At 37.0% G+C, this 24,966-nt stretch overlaps 1 protein-coding gene across 1 annotated transcript in view; it reads right to left on the reverse strand.

Moving 5' to 3' along the window:
• Positions 1 to 24,966, reverse strand: part of rims2b (regulating synaptic membrane exocytosis 2b) — a 181,343-nt gene that overhangs the window by 123,529 nt on the left and 32,848 nt on the right. Inside the window, exon 4 of the mRNA XM_081376541.1 lies at positions 10,132 to 10,307. Within this exon, the coding sequence (XP_081232667.1) occupies positions 10,132 to 10,307 (176 nt within the window). The remainder of the gene's footprint in view (positions 1 to 10,131; positions 10,308 to 24,966) is intronic.

Genomic DNA, 24,966 nt, shown 5'->3' on the forward strand with positions numbered 1-24,966 from the left:
TATCATTATAAGAGCTATCATCATCGCTAAAATCACCAAAATGGACACTTGGTTTATTTAAAGAAATATTGCAGTTTTAGTATAAATGATCAGTGACTTTTTTTAAATTCATGTGCTTTTGTAATCTTTAAAGGGGTCCTTGATTTGATTTAACTTTTTTAACTTTAGTTAGTGTGTAATATTGCTGTTTGAGCATAAACAACATCTGCCAAGTTAGGACTCTCAAAGTTCAATGCAAAGGGAGATATTTTCTTTTACAGAAATCACTTTTTAAGGACTACAACAAACGGCTGGTAGGGATGACAACTAGCTTCTTCCCAAGTTGGTGACATCACAAACCCTAAAATTTACATAAACCCCGCCCCCGGAAACACGCAACAGAGTGTGTGAGGCCATGTTTGACTGCTTTAGAGAAGAGGAAGAGTTGTTGTCGCTGTTTTTTAAACCCCAGAAAAAAAGTTTGTCCTAAAGCTGATGAACTTAGAGAGGTAAAAATTTATTTCACACTGTTCCTGAACATTCTAACCTCAATGTTTGTCTGTGCTCTGCAAATTTTACGGAGAAATGCAGTAAAATGCAAGCTATAAGCACAAAGCCATTCCCATATGTCAAGACAATCTGTTGTTTATGGATTACAACTTGTAAGTATGTCTTATTATTTGTAGTTGTGTTTTCCATTAACAGTTCCAATTATAAGCTTTCCCTTGTGAAAAAGAAGTGTGCTTAATTGTATTGAAAGCACACTTTTTGTGTGCTTAAAATAATAAAAGTATACTTTTTGAAAAGTGCACTTGCATGTAATATAATACAATTAGAATTAAAGACCACTTAAGTGCACTTAAAGGGAATACACTTTAATGGCAATATTTATTTTTGACTCTATTGTCATAAAATCACATTTAAGTGCACTTTTTACAAATGCACTTTGTAATAATATCTAATTAAGTTTAACTTAAAGTAAGTACCCCTTCAACACAATATTTATAAACACACTTAAGTGCATTTTTAAAAATGCACTTTGTAAAAATGTCTAATCAAGCTTAACTTAAAGAAAGTACACTTTCATCACAATATTTATAAACACACTTAAGTGCACTTTTTACAAAGGCACTTTGTAATAATATCCAATTAAGTTTAATTTAAAGTAAGTATACTTTCATCACAATATTTCTTAACACACTTAAGTATACTTTTTTAAAAATGCACTTTGTAATAATGTCTAATTAAGCTTAACTTAAAGAAAGTACACTTTCATCATAATTTTTATAAACACACTTAAGTGCACTTTTTACAAACGCACTTTTTAATAATGTCTAATTAAATGTTACTTAAAGAAAGAACACTTTCATGACAATATTTATAAACACACTTAAGTGCACGGTTTAAAAAATGCACTTTGTAATGTCTACTAAGTTTTACTTAAACATACATTTTAAATAATTATGATTTATAGTGTTTTAAATTTATTAAAGTTAAAGTTATAAGTTATTAAAGGAAATTTATTTTGATGTATCGACTAATATGTACTAAATAAAATAACAGTTTTAATGGAAAACATGGAAGATAATTTATTTTAATTCCAACTCAAGTGTGTTGTCCAAAATTAATTTGTTAATGTATTTTAAATGTGTTTTGTCTATAATATATACTGTGTGCATTATGCAGTTGAAATGTATTTTTCCAATACATCTGCTTATACTGTAGGCCTATAATCCAGTACAACTTATTGTTGACATTTTTATCACCAGCCCTTGCTCTATGAACTCAACTAGTGTCAGCTTTCTACATAATATTTGAAAATAAAATGTAATATACGAGAGGAGCCTAATAGTAATGTGTTGTAGCTACTTTACATCTGTGAACATAATACTTTCAATATCATTATGTTGTTCTAAGTCAATTAAACACACATTTAATTGTATTAATTGCGAGCAAAAGTTAAACAAATGTAAACAAAATGAATTTGCATTTAAATTCAGTTAAAATACATTTAATTTTAATCACACTACACTACATTGAAAAAAAAGATTGACTTTTAGTTAGGTTAATGAGTAAAGTTTTGTGAACTTACAGAGTTTAACAACACAATGAGTTAGAACAACTTCAACTTAAACAGAAAAGCTGAAATAATATTTAAAGCTAGGGTAGGTAATCCTAACACTTTTTTTTATACTGGGTGAAATGGTCCTTCCATCCTGAGAGTAGTCAATACATCATGTGTTCAGAAAAAGGAATGAAAACAATCAGACCTCTGTAGCAGCTGGAGGACAGTAAAAACTCTGACCAATCACTGCCACTCGGTCCGAGTGTAAAGAACCAATCAGATGCCTTCAGAGCCAGGAGGAGTGTCTTAGCAGTGTCAATCAAGTTCGCGTACGCGCTGATCGCCCCTCTCTTGCACAGCGCGTACCGTCATTCAAAATCAAGATTGCCGGTGTGCCGAGCAGCTGTGCTAATGGCGGACAAACAACCAAAACTGCCAATTTCTCGAGTGGAACCTGCTCATACAACAAAGACAGGTAAACGGAAAAAGACCGATGACGATAAACAAGCCTGTCGGAGCCCATTGACTCAGTGTTAAAACTCTAGCCGCATAACATACAGATAAAATGTCACGCACTGTGCAAAGCAACAATTGAAACCTGCTAATTCACTGGCTTGTCATGTTGCTAAAATAATGTACTAGCAAACCTTATTTAGCATTACATATCGCTAGAATAATTATTTACATAGCCTACTGCAACGTTAGTTACCGTTATATTATCTTACTAGCTATTTATAACTCATAGAAAGAGTGCAACGTTATAAAGTTACATTACATGTATTGCATAATACGTAATGATTTGAGGACCAAGTTTGTAGTCAAAGTATGGGCAGGCCAGTCAATGTAAAGCATTTCGTCCCTACCAGTGAATATGCCATAACTGTTTATCCGTCGTCATCGGTGACCCTGCATGTTACTAGCCTGCGCGTTCACGGCAGGCTCCGCTGTGGGGGGAACTTTACATAACAAAATACATGTTTAACAGCTAGTAGGCCTAACGTTATATGTTATGAATCTTACACGAAATTCATCTTCATCACAGTGCAACTAATGGAAATGGAAAAACGTGTATCAATGCAACCTGTTTTTAGCTTTGCCTTATAGTTACAGTATAACTAGCTCGTTAGCGAATCAAAAAATATATATTTTAAACTTTACCAATATCGATATGATAGCTTGATAGTGAGTAGGCTACTAAAATACATCTTATTTGTTTATATTCATAATGATAAAGTTAGATTTTTTTATTACATGTGATTCTGACATGATGCTACATGCACTGCGCTCCTTCCTCTCCGCTTGTCTCAAGTAAATAATGCGTCTTCCAGCTCAGCTGTCGGAGTCACGCGTTCATGTGTTTTGGGGGCGTGGCTTTGGAAGGACCCCAGAAGGGAGAGGGTGGACTGAATGGAAATAATGAGCTGTCTTTAAAATAGTCGTTAGAGGTCTACATACACTCGATTTTTATACTTTCTTTTTCAGAATACTTACATTTTAATTATGTATTGATATATACATAAAGTTTAAACAAATTTGAAAAATAAGTTTTTTAGACCATTCTTACCTACCCCAGCTTTAATATGTGATATATTTGAAATTAATTGCACTTAATGTGCATTCAGTGTGTCGAAAACATTGCATTTAATTCACACTTAAATGTATATATTTAAAGTATATTATTTATGTAATAAGTACACTTTATAAAAGTACACTTAAGTGCACTTTTTTTTCACAAGGGTTATGCTTGCTATGATAGATGTAAATGAAGAGCAAAGCTTTGCCTCTGCTAGCCTGCTAACTAACATTACAGTATTGATATAGTGTTTAGCTTTAGCTTTTGTAAGTTCTTGCTTTTGTAAGACTGTTCACCGCCCCTTAGGAAAATTATCGATGATTTTGTGATCGATTACTGTTTGTATCACCATAGTTTTCTGACAAATATGATTAAATGGTGATTAACATCGTATCTATTAGAAAATTGCACACACAAAAAATATACCACTCTGAAACGTTCTGTGAAATCACTGCTTGCAAAGTCTGTGCTTGAAATCCATTCAGCACAATCCTCTTGTTCATTAACATTGTCAGGGTCTGAATCAGGCTCATAATGGTTTGAAATTGACGCCATTGTTAATATTTATATCTGAGTAGAGCTTGCGGTTATGAAGAGGCACGATATTTCCAGAACACACACCAAAGCGTGCCAATCACAACACACTGGGCCAGCTAACCAATTACAGCACATTTCGTATTTTGGAAGGAGGGGCTTCATCGAAAACAAAGCATTCAACCAGACTGGGGAGAGAGGAGCTGTAATAATGTAAAATTTGTGAATAATGCACTTTTTGAACAATAGAGCATGAAAACACATTGTTGTACACCCCAAAAACAAAATCAACACTGCGTAAAAGGGCATAATAGGACTGCTTTAAAGGAGAACTTTGGTCAATTTTAACATTGAACTAATTTTTTGGTAAATTTGGAGTGCTGTCAATACAGAGAACAATGACAAAAATCGGTGTTGCCTACACCATGTTATCCTCTTTTTAAAATTTGCACCCTGTTGACTTCAATGGGGCAAGTTTTAAACCTGCTTTTAGCCTCTTAACATCCTTGATGTGTCATTACAAGTGCACAGCCAATGTGAGTGATTCCTTCAGAGTGAACACGGGTGAATCTGACTGCAGTAGATGTGAAAGATATGAATAAAAATGAAGTTAATTCAGCCAGCGCACATACCTGTATTTACATCCTGTTTTCGGTCGAAGTCCATAGTAATCGATTGTCGAGTTTATGCGCGTGCTCATAGGTAACTAAACCTATGCGCGTGAACTCGACAATCGATTACTATGGACTTGCTGTAAATCAAAATATCTTACCCCCCTACACAAAGACATCTCTTCGTGTTTCGCAGCGCGAGGGCAGGACAACTTGTCACCCACATGAGATCACAACATCCATCCAACCAGCTACAAGAATCTGAATACTATTTTTTTTTTGTTTAAAATAGAAATCACGATTCTTCCATGATTCTGAGTAGACATCTAAACAAAATAACATGTAATTTACAGTTCTGACAAGATTTTTTTTTTTTTTTTTTTGAATTTAGAAAAATCAGTTTGAATGACTGATATATGGCTCACTTAGACATCAGTGTTTGTGCAGAGGTTGCGTAGGCTTGCGCACAGATAACCGATAATCGTTTACACCTTGGAACCTATTTCCGGGAGTGCATTCTCAAGCCATCAGGCTCTGTTTTGTGCGGATGGGTGGCCGGAGCACGTTTCTGTTTGAACAATGTCGTGCTAGCAGCCCCTAAGTTAATAACTACTGATCTTTGCAACGGAAGTGAATCAATCAATCAAAACTAACTTTAGCTGGACAATAACTTTATTCTAGAGCTGCTGTAAAGCCAAAATAATCTCTGTTACTGTAATTTCCTATTATCACTGTTATCAGTCTATTATCAATCTGCTTTGAAACAATTCATATTGTTAAAAGCGCTATATAAATGAAGGTGACTTGACTTGACTTTCATTGCTGAATGAATCAGCATTTCTGAATGAATCTCTTAAATTAACAACTCTATGTTGATCGCAACCGTAGACATCAGTGTTTACATCCGAACTACAAACCTTTATCCCAGTACTTCTGTAATAATTTGAATTATTGTAACACAGAAATTATATTGTGTAGCTGAAAATAGGGATGCACCGAAATGAAAATTCTGGGCTGAAACGGAAACTGAAAATCCTGTATGCACTTGGCATTCAGGTCTAATTCACGATGGTCAAAATCTAATTTCGCCCTTAATCTTTCTTGTTCAAGAAGTCGTTTAACTCAGATATATGTCACAATGGGGAAGAAAAGTCTAATTGCAACTTCCTTTGCATGCAGACAAGGGATCATCACTCAAGCATCACAGTACTCTAGTACTTGACAAAAATAGTAGTTTAGTACTCTAGAAAGTGACAAAAATTATGAAAGAAAACAGTCATTGGCATTTTAAAGGCCCGTTCACGCCAAGAACGATATTAGAGTCCACACTAATGCAAAATAAAGTTCTGTTTATTATAAGCATGCGCTGTAGTTTTATCATGCTTGCCTTGAACTCTTTAAAGCAGGATGGATTCTGATTAGCTGTCAATGTTTTTTTATCATTCATCAGCGGGAAAAAATCATTCTGAAAGTGATTCCAATGATATTGTTTCTCTGTGACGTTATTGTTTATTGATGTGGTGTGGACTTCCCTATTCTCATAGAATTAGAATGATTATTAAAACTGTGTAGTTATTATTCTTGGTGTGAGCAAGCCTTTATTGTTAACTTTTTTTTTTCTGGTTGGTTGAAGTTGGACAGCAATGGGAGGGATGTTCAATGAAACAGTGGAAGAAATCTATCTGACACATATGTACAAACAATTAGGCTGTAAAATAGTTCATTCAGAACTTGCTCCAACTCCGCCCTGAGTCTCACTCCAACTACTCAAGTATAGGCTGAATAATTTGTTGAAAATTTTGAGCAGTCAAAATGATTACAATCATTACCATTATCCATCTGATCTCAATGTGTGCAAGTCCATCTGATGGTGATGTGGCCTGTGTAGTCAGTGCACTTTCCTCATTAGGTCCTGGACCACTTACAGACCCTTAATGATCTGCTGGAAAGAGTCTGACGGGATCGCTAGTCCACTTTTCGAGTCAGACCAGAGATAATGGTATTGCTGCGTGCGTGTAGCTTAGTAGTGAAATATCTGTTCTAGTCATGAAGGCTGTAAGCACTGTTACTATGCAAGTGTAAGGCGGGTGCCAGCAAGTCTAGGCTACCCCTCGAGAAAACAAAAGGCTCTGATGAGAATTAACATTTGAACTCTCTCTTGCATATGTAACAGCAACATCCGAGACGCAGCACACAGTGCAGCTCACACCACACCTCACTACAGTCTCATCATCTCCCCCAGCTCCCCCTCTTCTCCTCCTCACTTAAAGCTCACTAAAAACCTATGCAATGTTAACAAGAAGTGTGTACAAAAAGTACAAGAAGTGTGTTCTTCTGCAAGTATTGAAAACCCATTCAATTAAGAATTCTGATCCCACAGTTGTGAACCCCTCAACAGGGGGACCAAAATCTAATTATAAAGACCACCATTTGGCACCACCATTTGGTAAGCATTTTGAGTTATCTGGGTTTATAAGGAAAATTGGCAAAAGGTTCGAGGAGTTGGAAGTCTGAAGGTAGACTTCCCACATGATCGCTGTGTGTTTTCGTTGCCAGGTAAATATTTCTATAATTCCTCGATTTCCGAATTGTTGTTATTATATTTGATTGACCGATGATTTTATTCTATGAATTGGATTTTGAATTATTGTTCTATTAACTGGTCAATAAATTGTAAACATTTCATTTTATTCTGACTGACTCTGAAATTGTTTTTCCAAGTAGATTCGTATGTTACCGCAAGTTTTGCGTTAGATTAGTGAATATAGACTAATATTTGGCACCAATTCAAGTGTACTTGGTTTGCAAAGACAAGAAGTGAATTTCCGTTTAGAACAGCAAATGCTGCTTGGCCAATCTAAATTTGGGTGTTTCTTACCTCTGTTTTAATTTAATGTTACTTTAGATAAGTGTACGTGGGAAACCACGGCATAGCCAATCCAAAGCTATTATAAGAGAAGTGATGTTGGTCAGCTTATATCTGTAATAGTGGCCATGCCTCTACTGAAGTAAACGTTAAGTTAAATTCAAGTGTATGCAATTCCATGAGGGCTATACCAAAGTATCTTTGATTGTGTAAACATGAATATGAACGATCTCAGGTATATAGCAATTACCTCTGTTTGGTGACCAAAACTGATGAGCTTGTGAACGTTAGACCCGTGTTAAACAGAAGACATGAGGACCTCTGAGCGACTACTCTGGGGTGCGTTTCCCAAAAGCATCGCTAGCCAACTATGGTCGCAAGTTCCGTCGTTATCAGCATAGTTCAATGAGTCGGTGTTTCCCGAAAACACAGTTCTAACGAACATTCGCGAACAGCATCGCAAACTTGAGTGGTTGGAACGACAGCTCTTGGCCATAGTTTCTTGTTTGCATGACATGTGGACTCAATAAATCCTTATCTTGAGCCAAATAAGAAAGCTGACATTCAATACAATCTGTATCTTTTATTTAGAATACATACAAATGTCATTTACGTATTTCAATTTGTCAAGAGACCACAATTAAATCAATGATTTAAAGCATCGTTTTTGAAGAGTACATGCTCTACTACGTAACATGCTCTTACTACGTAAGAATGAGCCTATGATTGAATCTGGAAGCAAAATAACTGAGAAACTTATAAATAGTCCTCAGATGCCATGTCCGTAATTTATAGCAAAACATCTGGTATTAATTCGATCTCAAACAGATTCATTAAAAGAAGTTATTACTCCAACAGGTGCGTGACATCATTAACCAACGTGGTCGAACAACTAATTTGCGACAATATGGTTTCAGGAAACAGTCGTGACTAGCTAGCTGATTTCTTCAACGATGCATCATACTATGGTAGTGAAGCAGCGAGTTACATCGTTGAGCGGCAGTGGTTCAGTGGTTTATGTAGGTTGTCTACAAATCGGATGGTTGGTGGTTCAATCCCCGGTTCCACCTGACCAAGTGTCGAGGTGTCCATGAGCAAAACCCCTAACCCCACCCTAATCCTGACTAGCTGGATGGCCTTGCATGGCTGACACTGCCGTCGGTGTATGAGTGAATATGTGAATGTGAGGCAATATGTAAAGCACTTTGGTGGCCATAGGTCTGTGAAAGCGCTATATAAATGCAGTCCATTTACCATTTACCATCGTTGTAAGGGAAACGCACCCCTGAATGGGTAAAAAATAATTAAAGAGTTAAAAAGAATAATCAAACATTCGCTCACTTTTAATGATGCTCAGATATCATTAAAACCTTTTTCCTTTATGGAGTCAGATGAAATAATGAGGTTATACATATGAGAAAATATATTTCATTTAATCTTGTTGTGTTGCGTAAAACGAAAGACAGTAACGCGCAGAAACCTTCACCCGTATTATTGGAGACAGCCATTGGACCTTTAAACGGGCTTACATAAGCAACCCACTATTAACCCCAAGTATAGTCCAGAAATCATACCCTTGTAGCGTATACTTCAAATCTTAAAATTATATTTTTGAAAAACTGTATAATTGCCAATATGAACATTAATGCAATAAAACGGCTACTTAAGTGTACACTTTTTAATGCACTTGAGTATACTTTTAAAAACTTTGTAATCATGTCAAATCTGCTTAAGTATATTCATTTAAAGTGTTTTATTTCTGTAATATGCACTCTTTTTTTAAAGACATACTTAAGTGTACTTCTTTTTCACAAGGTTAATATAATAATAATAATACTGATAAGCAAACACATATCAATCACAACACCCTAGTACAGTAACGGAGAGCTTAGCAAAGTCAGGCTCCACTCACAATCACTTCTTAAAATGTAACAGTGTAGTTACTGCAAAATTCATGACCATTAGTTTTACCTCTAGTTACCTCAGAGGCAACTGTCACTGTACATTGAATGTTGCTTTGAAGTATTAAACACATATAATTGTCAAAGAAGAAAATTAAGGAGCTAAATGTTAACTGCAAAGCATGTATTGTGCCTTCAACATAGCACAACCCTTATCACATTTGTATGTTTGAATTTTACAGATGCTCCTAAAGATTTGCAGTTTCCTGTTTATTAATGCTGCTGTGTGATTCTTAATTACTGCACATAAAATGTCCATACATTACAGGTATCAAATGCATGTCCTGAGAAAATAGCGAAGAAATCCTGAAACTGAAAAAAAATATCATATCCTGGTTTGCTAATTTCTCTACAAGACAATTACAAAAACGGTTTTCTGTCCTATGAATTATCAATAATAAAAACACTTCACTTAAGTAATTTCCACTCCAAAAAACCTTTAACAAGGCTTCCTCATTGAGACAAAACCTTCTGACAGCATCAGTCCCATACATTTTACATTGTCCGAGGCCAAGCAATGTGCAGTAATATTAACCTCTCACCTGTCTGAGGGGACCCCTGAACCGTTTCTGAGAGGGTCCTGGTTTGCTCCTGCTGGGCCTCTCCTTACTTTGGCTTGGGACCCTGATCTGGACCCCTCAGGACCGCTGTAGAACCACGCTCCCGACTTGGTGAGGATTTCTTGTTGTTTTCGGCACAGGTTGCATACCCACATTACCTACATGGAAGATGACAAATTAAGATTAAGGGAAAAAAAACTCAGTAAGAACATAATAACAAACAAACCAAGATGTCCAGCTTTTATGGAGTTATTGTGTTCTTCTAACTATTCCTTTTTTATCATACAGATCAGTAGCGTCTCCTTAACGTCTCCGTCTTTTATGTAGGGCAGATTCTGGGTCTCAGTTCTAGTTTATGATAAACATTTTGTGAGCTTTATATTCTAATCGCTGAACACATGCAGAACACTTTTGGCAGAGTCTGCGTTATTCAGCCTGAGGGTGGCGCACTAATGTTGACAGGCTTTAAAGGGGTGGTTGATTTTAACTTTAGTTAGTGTGTAATGTTGCTGTTTGAGCATAAACAACATCTGCAAAGTTATGATGCTCGAAGTTCAAAGCAAAGGGAGATATTGTCTTTTACAGAAATAGCTTTTTAAGGACTACAACAAATGGCTGGTAGGACTATAATGAGCTTCTTCAGGGGTTAGTGACATTACCCTAAAATATACATAAACCCCGTCCTCGGGAACGCGATTTATAGATTATGACAGAATATGCTAATAAATGACTAGAAGATACACATAAGCAACATAAATTCATCAACTAACCATTCAGAAATGTGCTGTTGCATTTTACATGTTGTCACTTCTTCTTGAGTCTCTCCATCTTTGTCCGACTCCGGTTTCAACATAATAAAAGGCTAGACGTTTTTCAAATTTTCAGTGCATGTCTGTGTGAGGTAATTGGAGCTGCTAACACACACAGCTCTTGAAGCTCCACCCTCTGTGCCGGAAGCAGCAGCTCATTTGAATTTAAAGGGGCACACACAAAAAAGGCGCGTTTTTGCTCACCCTCAAAAAGTGACAATTTTAACATGCTATAAAAATATCTGAGGGTATTCTGAGCTAAAACTTCACATACTCACTCTGGGAACATCAGATACTTATTTTACATCTTGTGAAAAGGGCAATATAGGACCCCTTTAAGTACACACGAATGCTATCTTAGAATTGCCCTAATGTAGTATTTATTGCTTCAGAATGTTGTTTTAGAATATTACTAGTTGTGGATGAATTCCAGTGAGGAAAATAATGTCATGTCTATTCTCAGAACAAACATAAAACAAACATAACTGAATTACATAAGGGCTATTCACATGAGCATGTTTATAATAAATGATTTATACTTTCATTAATTTGACGCTCCTCCACATAGGAAGAACAGACATGCCAACTAGTTCCTGACCTGATGCAGACTAATATACACATAGCTAAAGCGGACTGATATTGTCTTGGTCCGAAGTGAGGTTTAAGTAATGTAACATGAAAATAAATTTGCCCCAATTGCTTTTAATTAGAGCACCCTGCAGTTCCATTTTTCACCACAGATTTACAGTGGGGAAAATTGTGGGGCACTATGGAGCTGGGGAGGGCTCAGGCACTCACTGCCCTGCTTAAGGCACCGATATACTCACGGTGAAGTTCTTTTTCGTTCTTCGTTTAGGGGTAAAGTCACGTCACGTTTATTTTTATAGAATTTTTTACAATAGATTGCTTAAAATCAAGCAGCTTTACCGTATTAAACATAAAAAAACAGAATCAGTGTCTCGTTTCATCAGAAGTACAACTTAATTTTCTACTATAAAGCAGCTCTCCAGTATGTTTATGTTTTAACTCGAGGGTCACATCTGACCTCCACAGATTGAACAGGAGAAATGAAGCCGAAAAAATTTCCACATGAAAAAAGGCAGAGCCACCGTGCACACCTATTATGTAATTGCCAGGGACCAATGGTGTTACAAAGGTGTTTACCAGCCGAAGCAAACTTTTACGGAAAGTTCGCTTTGGCAAGCTGTTTCGAACTTCCAAAACAAACTCTAAAAGAAGTTAGTTTTTGCCTGATTTTGTTCGAAATGACGTCACATCAGTTCGTTCTTCGATTTCGTTTGAAGATTATCGGGGCCATTAGTATAATGATACAAGCCATACACTCAAAAAATGATTTTAGCTCTTTGTTCAATTTCATTAATTACAAAGAGCATATAAGACACAACCCTTCAAATGATTCCAGCTTAATTTCATTAAATGTAATCAATGTAATAAAAAAAAAATTGGTTTACCAATTTTATTTTAATTGAGTCAACATGAATATTTTTCGTTCGTCTTAACCGGATGTCACTCAAAAAATGAATTTTGGCCTCTTGTTAAAATAATAAATTAAAATAAGCAAAAGTAACACGATTGTTTAATATTGTCACAACTTAATTTAATTGTGTTCAATGAACCTAATTCATCTGTGTGAAAACTACATGAATCATTGTTGTTGACATCTAACTGGGCAGTGGATCTATATTAAGGTATATTATTTCCATAATATGTACTTTTTTTTTAATAGTACGCTACAGTGTACTTCTTTTTCACAGAACTTGAAGGGTATTTGTTGCACACTGTGCAAGCTAAACCACTAAATAAATTAATCAATAAAAAAGAAACTGAAAATGCCGAAAACATAAAACTACAGTTATGCTAATAAAGAATCTTTATTTTTAAGAGTGTATGGTAAATGTTTGCAAGATTGTGATTGTAAGATTGATAGACTCATAACACATAAACTGCACACTCATACACACTGAAGTCAGACAGTGAGATTGGTCAGACAGTGGTCACCTGTCTTTGCTGAGTCACCAGTGAGAGAGACAGTTAAAGAAAGGGAGAGAGTGTGAGAGAGACAGTCCAAAAGGGAGAAAATGAGTTTGTGTGTGAATGGAATGGGCCCAGAAAATAGAACAAGAGGGCCATTAGTGACAGCCAAGTAATAAGGAAATATTGCCTGAACTGCTTTCAAATGGACTGTGGACATTAAAGTGCTCAATGCAAATGTTGCTACATGAGAAATGCATTACCGCAGAGGCTACACAAATTTCTGCATTTAGAGTAACAAAGAAACCAGTGGCTGACACAAGACTTGCAGTATAAAGCATTGCGGACGTTTTACTTTTTTTTTTTTTTTTTAAATAACTATTGATTTAAAGTTGATTATAAGAATAGATTTTTTTATTTATTTAAGCTTATTATAACCAGATGTATACAAATTAGTAGTTTACAAGTACAAGTTAGTAGTTTACAACTATACGTCATTCAAAATACTTGGGAGAGGACGGTCAAGGAAATGCACTGTTTTGCACATGATCATTATTATTTTTTAATAAAGATGAAAAAACGCAGACTGATCATTGACAAAAACGTTGAGTTTGATAAAGTTAATTTATTTGCAGTACCTGTTGCACTCAATTTCTCGGGGGGGGGGGGGGGGGACAGTTAATTAGCCTTTTTTGACCAATAGAAGGGCATGCTGTGTAACAGTAGGCTTAATGGGGTAAGTTGTCACAATGGGAACCTGCATTTAAACAGGCTGTTCAACTTAATTTAAACCGTAAAACAGGTATAGAAAAGATGTAACCTATAAAAATATTAAATGATTTGTATTGGCCAACATTTACTGTAGGTTAATTAATACATTGCAAAGAACACAGTTTAGGCTCTCAGTAAATCTACCGTCTGAATGTAGGCTATTAGCGTGTTTACTATGTTCACTTGTTTACTCAACAGCGCAAGCATAGGCTACATGATTTTGACATGAAATGGAATTCATGTTCGATCAGAAAAAAAGTAATCTGAGACAGTTTCGAACTGCTAAGAAATATATGTAACATAATATACATATAAATATAACTGGACTTTTGTTTTAAAAACCAGAGTGAGCCCTTGTGACAACTAGTATGGTAGAAAGAGTCGAAAACATTTAAGATCATACTTAATCCATAAATTAAGTTTCCTACCCATTTCGTCGTTGTGAGTCATTTTGTATCCGTCGAGACACGATGAACAGCGATAGAGAAGATTGTTACAGCGTGCAATGGACTCTTGACGTCTTGTGCGTCTGCTGCCTCCGTCAGAACGAGAAATGATCGGCTCGATTCATCTGGATTCTGAGAACGGCAAGAGAAGCAGCTATTGAGCTGCTGTCAGTTCTGCGCATGTCTGACAACGGAACCGATCGCCGTTTAAGAGGCTGAATGAGGCATGAGCGATGAAGCTAAGAAACTCACTGCTCTTCGCTTTAGTCTACATTATTTACGGATCCTGCCGCTATCAGGGCACTAAGCCGGAATTCAGTTCATTACAAATGCATGCCGTCTCAAACCGCCCGAAAAAACACAGGTAATAACAGACACGAAGCTGCAGCCAAACACTGTAAACACTAAAGCGGAATACACTCAAACAATGTGAGTGAATGAGCGTCCTCTGGGTAATTAATAACTCTCAAAAGCTATAATGAAGTTCACCTAACGTGACCTCACAATGTGTGAATGAGATCTAAGCGGACTGAACTCCGATTTGCAATAAAAAATATAGTTGTTTTCACTGAATAATTTTAGTTCAAATGAACGCAAATTAATACATTGTAGAATGAGGACGAGAAGTCAGACACCTTTAAACTTGCTTCATTCTCTCTCAGCACTTCACAATGCAACAGAATTAGCTCTTATGTATTGTGTTTTTATTTACTAGTAGGAGAGAAGTGTCACTAGGAAGTTAAATTGAAGTTAAAAGTTTACAAAAAGCAAGTCTAATCAACAAAATGTTGACAAAACAACTAGTTAACACAAAACAGCATCAACAGTGATCAGATCCAAACCCTCTATTGGTTCTAAATAACGTTATACATTTCCATCTGTCATATCAAACATGTTTATTAGAACAATGAGAAACAGTACTATTTTTTTTTTTTATCTTAAAACCATGTTCTGTATCTAGAATAAGTGGAAACAGATAATGTAAAACTAAGTAGGCTACATGTTAGGGATGTTGGGAAAACACATCTGTAAAGAATTTAGTTAAATGGGTTCAACACTTTATAGTCTATTTTTAAGCACACTGCATTGTGCTTAGTAAAAATACATAGTAGGCTACATGTCTGTTCAGATATAGCAATTTGAATGTCCATGAAATATTTTTTTGTGTTGGCACTTAGAAAATAGCTATTTCCTCAATATGTTTTAGATGTTATTGTGAACAATTATTTTGCATATGTTTAATTTTTAATATATATGTTATAATGACACAACTGATCTTCAGTGAAAATGCCAGACTACTCTCTGATGACATACAGGGCTTCTCCAATCATTTAGTATGCTTAAACTTCAGCCCTGCAAACTCACATTCATCTGCCTCCACACTTTGCAACAGCCACGTCTCAACATCCAATCAAACTGAACCAAGTCTCCACCCTACATTTTTTCTTTTTCTATGATTTGTTACACTCAGTATGTCACAATATGAAAGAAAAGATTCTGTTTAATTGTGACTTAAAAGGATAGTTCACCCAAAAATGAAAATTCTGCCATTAATTACTCACACTCATGTCGTTCCAAACAACTTTCGGTCATCTTCGAAAAACAAACGAAGACATTTTTGAAAGAAATCTGAGCGCTTTCTGTCCCACCATTGACAGCTACACAACTGAAGCTTTTATGCTTCAAAAAGGCCATAAAGAGATCGTAAAACTAATCTATATGAATTGAGTGGTTTAGTCCAAAATTTTCTGAAGAGACTTGATTGCTTTATATGATGAACAGATTGAATTTAGGCTTTTATTCACACAAGCATTCATCAACTCACACATCAGTTGTGGTAAACGGTAACGGAAGCATGTTCGCTCTCGTTTTACGCAGCACATTTGAGCTTCCGCAATGAGGTTTGTTCTCGCGGGTCAAGCAGGTTCGGTTGAACTTCTGTTTATATCCATTTATCAATGTTTATATGTGAATAAAAGCCTAAATTCAATCTGTTCATCATATAAAGTGATCATGGAAATTTGGACCAAACAACTCTATTCATATGGATTAGTTTTGCTTCAGCACCAAGGAGAGCAGTCCCCTGAAAGAGCTTATACGGGTGGAGCACGTCTTTTTAAAGATGTCACTCTACCTGTGTTTCTGGATACGGTCGTTACCTGGGATCGCGGGATGATCACAAACGCTGCATCGTGTATCTGGACATTGAACATGCTGAGGCAGCGTTCATGGATGAGTCATGTACCCATTGTGGGAAGATGACCATCTCAGAGCTTCAGGTCAAGACTCTCGTTCCTGCAAAGGGGCGGAGTCCCCGCGCCTGTGCCGCTATCTAACCCTCCTCAGAGGGTTACTTCAAGCAGGGGTGCGGGTGACCTGAGGATTACAGTGAGCGCGCTTCCTTCGGGGAACCAACCCTCATCCCTCTCACGCTACGCAGCCAGTAGAGCCACCGACGGAACGTGCTGGACCATCCACAAGGTGTGTACCAATCGTTTCCTTCGGCGCTCCACATGATGAACAGATGTCGGTCGCTGCATCGGAAGGTGGGTCAGACTTCTCTGCGGATGACGATTCCCGAGTCGGACCCAGAGATGAAGGCCATGCTTTCCCGGGCCGCTAACAGGATCGGACTCGTGTGGAGCCCTCGAGGTTGGCCGATTAGTATCTCGGGGTGGTGCGCGCTGGTTCTCAGCAACCCACCCCAGTGCCTTTCTTCCCGGAGGTGCATGAGGAGCTCACGGGGGCGTGGACGGCACCTTTTACTGCCAGAAACCGTCCCGGTGGCTCCTCCTCCCTCACCACCCTTGATGGCGGGGCGGTTAAGGGTTACACACGTATCCCACCAGTGGAGCTATTGTACTGAGACCCCGGCCTGGCTATGTGCCCAAGGTTCCTACCACTCCCTTCAGGGACCAGGTAGTTAACCTGCAAGCGCTGCCCCTGGAGGAGGTAGACCCAGCCTTGGCTTTGCTCTGTCCCGTTCACGCTCTGTGTCTGTATGTGGACAGAACTCAGTCTCAGGACCTCAGACCAGCTCTTTGTCTGTTACAGAGGCCAGCAGAAGGCAAAGGCTGTCTCCAAGCAGAGGATGGCCCACTGGATAGTGGATGCCATCGCCTTGGCTTACCAAGCACAAGGCATGCCCTGCCCGCTCAGGTTACATGCTCACTCCACGAGAGGCGTTGCATCCTCCTGGGCGCTGGCACGTGGCTCCTCGCTATCTGTAGAGCTGCGGGCTGGGCGACACCTAACATGTTCGCTAGATATTATATTATAGCCTACGTGTAGAGCCGGTCTCCTCTCGTGTTGTTACCCTAAACGGTAGAAGCAAGAGGTCCGGCTCTGTCGACTTGCTGCACCCTGCTGTGTACCCTTATTGCTTCAGAGTAAAAAACCTGCTGAGTCCTCCAACACCCTCGACCCGGACATGGCAGAGCGTCCGCCGCCCGGCCTTTATCCGTTGAATCCTTGAGAACCGGGTCTAGTCTGGGTCCCATTTGTGTGACCCTACGGGGATCCCATATGTGTATTTCTTCCACACCTGCTCCTAAACGGAAACCTTTGTCTTTCCCTTGGGCTAAGTCACCCAGTATTTTTATATGCAGTACAACCTCATATGTATATCACCATATAACTCCTTCTGGGAAGAATGTGGGTTCCGCAGCGCTCTCCTTCCTAACAAGAAAGGGCACGCTTTCCCAGTGTTATCCAATATTCTCACTGTATGGGTTATCACGGTACAACAGTGACAGATACACTCTGTGTAAGCCCTCTCCTATCGTCCTTCCAGGCAAGAAGGGGCAAGAGGCTCGCACAGGCCGCTGGATGGGGTCAGCAGCTGTGGCGCTTTGGTAGGGATTCCTATTCGTCGGTCACAACGTGTGTAGAGAGTGACCGACTGATCAGGAACGTCTCAGTTACGTATGGTAACCCTCATTCCCTAAAGGAGGGAACGGAGACATACGTCCCGTCGCCACATCTGCTGTGACCCGCCGGGGCAGCCAGCTCATCGGCTCGGCTCCTCAGCAAATGAACAGCTGATGCAAATGATTGCACGCCAATGTGCATTGGCTCGTTTAGTTTATATCAAAGTAGATTGGCCTCTCTAGCGAGATTCCTATTCGTCAGTCACAAGGTACGTCTACGTTCCTCCTTCAGGGAACGAGGGTTACCACCATACATAACCATACATAACCGAGACATTACCTTTAGAGTTCAATGCATTACAACACATGACATAACACACAAAATTGGATGTTAATCCTTTAAAAGTAGAATTAAATATGTATTATATATGATATATTATAATTCAGTTATTCAGAATTATTAGTTGCGATTTTTGTAATAACAAAAGGTATTGCAACCCACAACAAATGAAGTTATAAGGCATTATATGGTTAATGTTATAATGTCTTTTCTTTTTTCATTAATCACATGTTTTTATTTTCTTGTCCTTCCATGTACAATGTTGTGGGTGTGAATGTTTAAGGGCGTGGAGCTAGAGCTCCATGACATCACTGTCCCACCACTGAAAAAGAATCTGGTCATCTAGCACTGCGGGGGCAACTCAATCCATGGCCTCACTAACATGTGGAGCCATTGACACTGACATCAGACACAGCAGCGTCGGTGTCCATGACACCCTAACACCAGCTGCCTTCACACAGCTCCACGCTCACTGTCCAGCAGGAAGCGCATAGCACCATGGGAATAAAACCACTTGCTGATCTAGAAATAGCTTTTAAAGTCCATCACAGTTCACCAAATTTAACACACTTGTATTGCAACCATCCATATTGATCTCAAGCCAATGAAACAAATCAAACAAAACCTCACATGCCAGATAAGCAGATAAAAAATGTACATATAAAACTACCATCTATATAAATATATAGTTGGTTTGCTGTCCTGCATATACTTGCATTTAACGCTGAGATCTCAACAAATCCCGCAATACTGTTTTGTGGGACACCTAAAAAGACGTATTTTGCCTCTATACCAACAAGAACTCAAGCAGAGTAAGCGGTTCTAACCATATACAAGTGCTGTTTATCGCAGTGTTATCACATCAGAAGCATGTACAGATCTTCCTACTGCTGCACCCTCACTAAACACTATGCATTATGCACATCATTCATCATTCATGAGCTGTGAATAGTGAATTAGTCGCTGGTTAACAATTGACCATCAGTAAAGTTATTTTCCACATTCTTCAACTCCTAAGAGGGCAAAGAGCACAGGTGGCGGACAAATTATGATGTAAATAATCCAAAGCAACTGTCTGAGGTTCTATGGCACAATCAAAGCTCTCTGTATGCTTTCACAACAGGGGCATCATTGATAAAAGCTACATTTATTTAAATAAATCTTTTGAAATTATGTCAGAGTCCCGGTTCAGTGAATAGCTTTCCACTTTGATCATTTTTTTTTTTTTAAGTTATAAATCAGCATAAAAGGCAGTATATGGTGTATCTCACAACGAGGTTTTTTTTCCACATTACAGTGTTTTTGGAGTAAAATGTGCCTACATTTCATGGAAAAAATGTCAAAATTCAAATACTGTATACACACTACCGTTCAAAAGTTTGGGGTCAGTAAATTAATATTTTTATTTGCAATGATGCATTAAATTCATTAAAAGTGTCAGTAAAGACGTTTATGTTACAACAGATTTCTACTTCAAATAAATGCCATTCTATTTTATTCCCGGAAAAGGGTCTCATTTTTCTACAAAAACATTAAGCAGATACACAACTGTTTTCAACCATGATAATATTAAGAAATGTTTCTTTAGCAGCAATCAGCATATTAAAGTGATTTCTGAAGGATCGTGTGACACTGAAGACTGGAGTAATGACTGCTGCAAATTCAGCTTTGACATCACAGGAATTAATACAATTTTAAAATATATTAAAATAGAAAACAGTGATTTTAAATTGTAATAATATTTCACAATATTACTGTTTTTACTGTATTTTCGATCAAATAAATGCAGCCGTGGAGAGACTTCTTTCAAAAACATTAAAAAATCTTACTAACCCCAATCTTTCGACCATAGTATAAATATATGAATCGTACCAAACATTTATTTCACTCTAATGGAGCAATAATATGCCAGCAGCATGTGACAATTAAATTCAGTATTTTTGGATACATCTAATTGTCATAGTAATTCACTTTTTACAATATTAATGCTCCATAATAAAGGGGCTTGTGAGAATTTGAACATAATGAAAAAATAATAAATACTAAGAAAAAGAGGAGCTGCTGAAGAATTTGTCCCCATGCTGTAAATTTCTGCAAGTAATTGACAGTGATGAAATGGAACAAGTGCAATAAAAGAAAAGGAGATGCACAGTAAGGAACAGAGGGAAATGTACTGCAATATTAGTATTGATTCATGTATACAAGTCTAAACTTCAATGGTTCACTGACTGCTGAAAGACAAAACTGCAGTCAGACAAAAAATTCATATTAGGTATTTGAAATCACAAACATATAAAAAACAGAGGAAAGGCTGAATCACTGAATGGAATATAATGCCTACTAGTGGAAACAGTGTTGAACAGCCTGTGTTGGTTTCATAAAAAAAGACATCGACAAAGATTTCTTTCTTTAATTTTTTTTTTTAAGGCAAGAGGTTACACTAAATTAATTTATCTTCATTTTTAATATATTTTTAGTTGAACTTAATGTCTGCTCTACACTTCAACGACCATGAAAACTTTAATATAACGGAAGCTCTTTTAAATGTCAAACAACTGAACATTAAACATTAACAGGTATTCCCTTCACTCAAAAACAACACTTAAAACAACACTTAATTTCAACATTTACTCTCCTGATCCAGCCATTTGCAAAGGATGCTGGGAACTGAAAATTTCGCCCAATTTCAGTTAACAGAAATTATTAAATGTAATCCAACACAAATGGATTAAGTTAAATTCAATTTTAAATATATTTAAGTGGATTGAACAATGAAATTAAGTTAGGACTAAATGTATAGCAATTGTGTTGCTTTAACTCATTTTAATTAAGTAATTTTAACAAGCAGCACAAATCTCTTTTTTCAGTGTTGTAAAAAGTGTTGAATTATTATTATTATTATTATTATTTATGTTTTTGAAAGAAGTCTCTTATGCTCACTAAGGCTACATTTATTTGTATGAAATGTATTCCTGTAATGACAAATCTTAAGTTAACACTAGTAACTTTCATTAATAAATCATTAACAATAATGCTTAACAGATCATAAGTTATTAATATATATTCACATTGAACTATGAGATAGTGTTTGTTAATGTTTACTGTTGAACTTACTAAACATTACATATTGATTAACAGATAATTATTTTGTGTAAATTGAAATGCTTACAAATATCATTAAACTTTCTATTCATATGATCATGCACTTCTTAAAAATCTAATAATAATTTTAAAAGAAATTATAAAAGCTTATTACATTTGCTGTACATTTGAATGCTAAACATCTTTAAAATTCGATTTATATATTATCTAACACACTTTAATTATATTATTAGTAATTTTAAGCATTTCACAAAAAAAAAGATTAATGGGTAACATATTATTCATTAACTCATACCACAGTCTGTAAAAGTCACACATGTGGTCTTTGTTTGTTGTGTGTATACAGACTTCTACTATTTACACTTTACAAATCATTTATGAATTATTTGTTCCTGTTTTTGAAGTACCCAATCTATTCATAATTTCCAAATGTTTCTAATGTTTACTATTAACTATTTAACACCTTTATGGGCTTTGGACGTTTAGCTACTGTAACAACGCTTGTGTAAAGGGTGGTTAGTTATGTCTTTAGCAGGCATTTAGCTAAACTTAATAACATATGATTGTAATTATGGTGCAAAACATGTTTTGTATTGCCTCAACATTAAGTATACTCTTTCCATAAATAGGACATTCCTTGAATCATACATCAACAGGAGAAAACAAATATTTTTTTCAAGAAAATACTTCATTTATCAAAACAATGTAATACAAACAGTTTGAACAGTGTTCCCTTAAAGTAATCAAACTAACCCCTGCACACTGTTGACCCCTTAACCAAGCCTTAAACCTACCCGTACCACCAAACCTGTCCCTAACCTTACCCGTATCACACCAAATAACAGCAAAATTGTTTTACAATAGAACTGGAACACAAATACATACCTATTTTTATTTTTATATAAAGACACCTACATAATACATACACCTATACCTACATAGTAAGACACCTAATATAAAGTGGGACCAGTCATTCTTATATTGTTACATTTTCTGTTGAACATCCAGATCACTCATAGCTACCAAACACCTTTTTGCTTTTGTACATTTGTAAATGTAAAAAAAAGTGCATTAGGTTGTATATGAACTGAAGACATTTGTAAGCATTTTAGTTTACATTAAATAATGATATGTTAATATATATTCTATCATGATATGTTATACATGGAGAAAAACATTTATTTCATAATGTGATTTTCCCCCACTTTCGATTCTTTTACTTCAATGAAAGGTTAGATTTTTGCTAATTTTTTTAAATAAAATGTCAAAAGGATTAACAATGCAGATTTATTTTTTACAGCCATCTTTGATCATATTTACCAAGGGGGCATATATATATGCAGTGAGGAAAAGAAGTATTTGAACACCCTGCTATTTTGCAAGAACTCCCACTTAGAAATCATGGAGGGGTCTGAAATTGTCATCGTAGGTGCATGTCCACTGTGAGAGACTTAATCTAAAAAGAAAATCCAGAAATCACAATGTATGATTTTTTAATTATTTATTTGTATGATACAGCTGCAAATAAGTATTTGAACACCTGAGAAAATCAATGTTAATATTTGGTACAGTAGCCTTTGTTTGCAATTACAGAGGTCAAACGTTTCCTGTAGTTTTTCACCAGGTTTGCACACACTGCAGGAGGGATTTTGGCCCACTCCTCCACACAGATCTTCTCTAGATCAGTCAGGTTTCTGGGCTGTCGCTGAGAAACACGGAGTTTGAGCTCCCTCCAAAGATTCTCTATTGGGTTTAGGTCTGGAGACTGGCTAGGCCACGCCAGAACCTTGATATGCTTCTTACAGAGCCACTCCTTGGTTATCCTGGCTGTGTGCTTCGGGTCATTGTCATGTTGGAAGACCCAGCCTCGACCCATCTTCAATGCTCTAACTGAGGGAAGGAGGTTGTTCCCCAAAATCTACATGGCCCCGGTCATCCTCTCCTTAATACAGTGCAGTCGCCCTGTCCCATGTGCAGAAAAACACCTCCAAAACATGATGCTACCACCCCCATGCTTCACAGTAGGGATGGTACTCATCATTCTTCTTCCTCCAAACACGTTTAGTGAAATTATGACCAAAAAGTTCTATTCTGGTCTCATCTGACCACATGACTTTCTCCCATGACTCCTCTGGATCATCCAAATGGTCATTGGCAAACTTAAGACGGGCCTTGACATGTGCTGGTTTAAGCAGGGGAACCTTCCGTGCCATGCATGATTTCAAACCATGACGTCTTAGTGTATTACCAACAGTAACCTTGGAAACGGTGGTCCCAGCTCTTTTCAGGTCATTGACCAGCTCCTCCTGTGTAGTTCTGGGCTGATTTCTCACCTTTCTTAGGATCATTGAGACCTCACGAGGTGAGATCTTGCATGGAGCCCCAGTCCGAGGAAGATTGACAGTCATGTTTAGCTTCTTCCATTTTCTAATGATTGCTTCAACAGTGGACCTTTTTTCACCAAGCTGCTTGGCAATTTCCCCGTAGCCCTTTCCAGCCTTGTGGAGGTGTACAATTTTGTCTCTAGTGTCTTTGGACAGCCCTTTGGTCTTGGCCATGTTAGTAGTTGGATTCTTACTGATTGTATGGGGTGGACAGGTGTCTTTATGCAGCTAACAACCTCAAACAGGTGCATCTAATTTAGGATAATAAATGGAGTGGAGGTGGACATTTTAAAGGCAGACTAACAGGTCTTTGAGGGTCAGAATTCTAGCTGATAGACAGGTGTTCAAATACTTATTTGCAGCTGTATCATACAAATAAATAGTTAAAAATTCATATATTGTGATTTCTGGATTTTTTTTTTTTAGATTATGTCTCTCACAGTGGACATGCACCTACGATGACAATTTCAGACCCCTCCATGATTTCCAAGTGGGAGAACTTGCAAAATAGCAGGGTGTTCAAATACTTATTTTCCTCACTATATATATATATATATATTCTGTCATGGTCATGGCATCAAGAGCAGAGGAGGGCTATTTAGAAAACAACAAACTACACACCAGAAGCCTATTGCATGAAGCCGTTTTCAGTTCAGGTAAATTTGAGATTAGTTTGAGCAAACTTGCGCTACATGGCTAACCTGGTCCGGAGCAGGTTTTATTCTGGGTTAGAGTTCCCAAAACTGGACCAATCAGTTGTGAGTAAAGTGACATGTACTGTATCTGATGCAAAAAAGCCACTCCCCCTGTATCTCTCACTCCAAATTAAAGCAGTTTAGAGTGGGAAAAAAAAGAGAGACAAAATTGCTTGTCTTTTGCTGTTAATTATAGATTATATTTATATTACATCAATTATAATTGTATAATTCATATAATACATTCATATAATTATTATATTAATTGACAATTAATATTAAACATTGCATTTAAATTAATATATAAATACAAACTTTAAAATATAAAACTTTTAAACGGATTAAGCTTGCATGTTTTCTTTTGAGTTCTTTGTGAACTTTTATATAGTATGCAAATTCAGTTGATACA

Source organism: Scardinius erythrophthalmus (assembly GCF_964197995.2).
Source record: "Scardinius erythrophthalmus genome assembly, chromosome: 10".
Lineage (NCBI taxonomy): Eukaryota > Metazoa > Chordata > Actinopteri > Cypriniformes > Leuciscidae > Scardinius > Scardinius erythrophthalmus.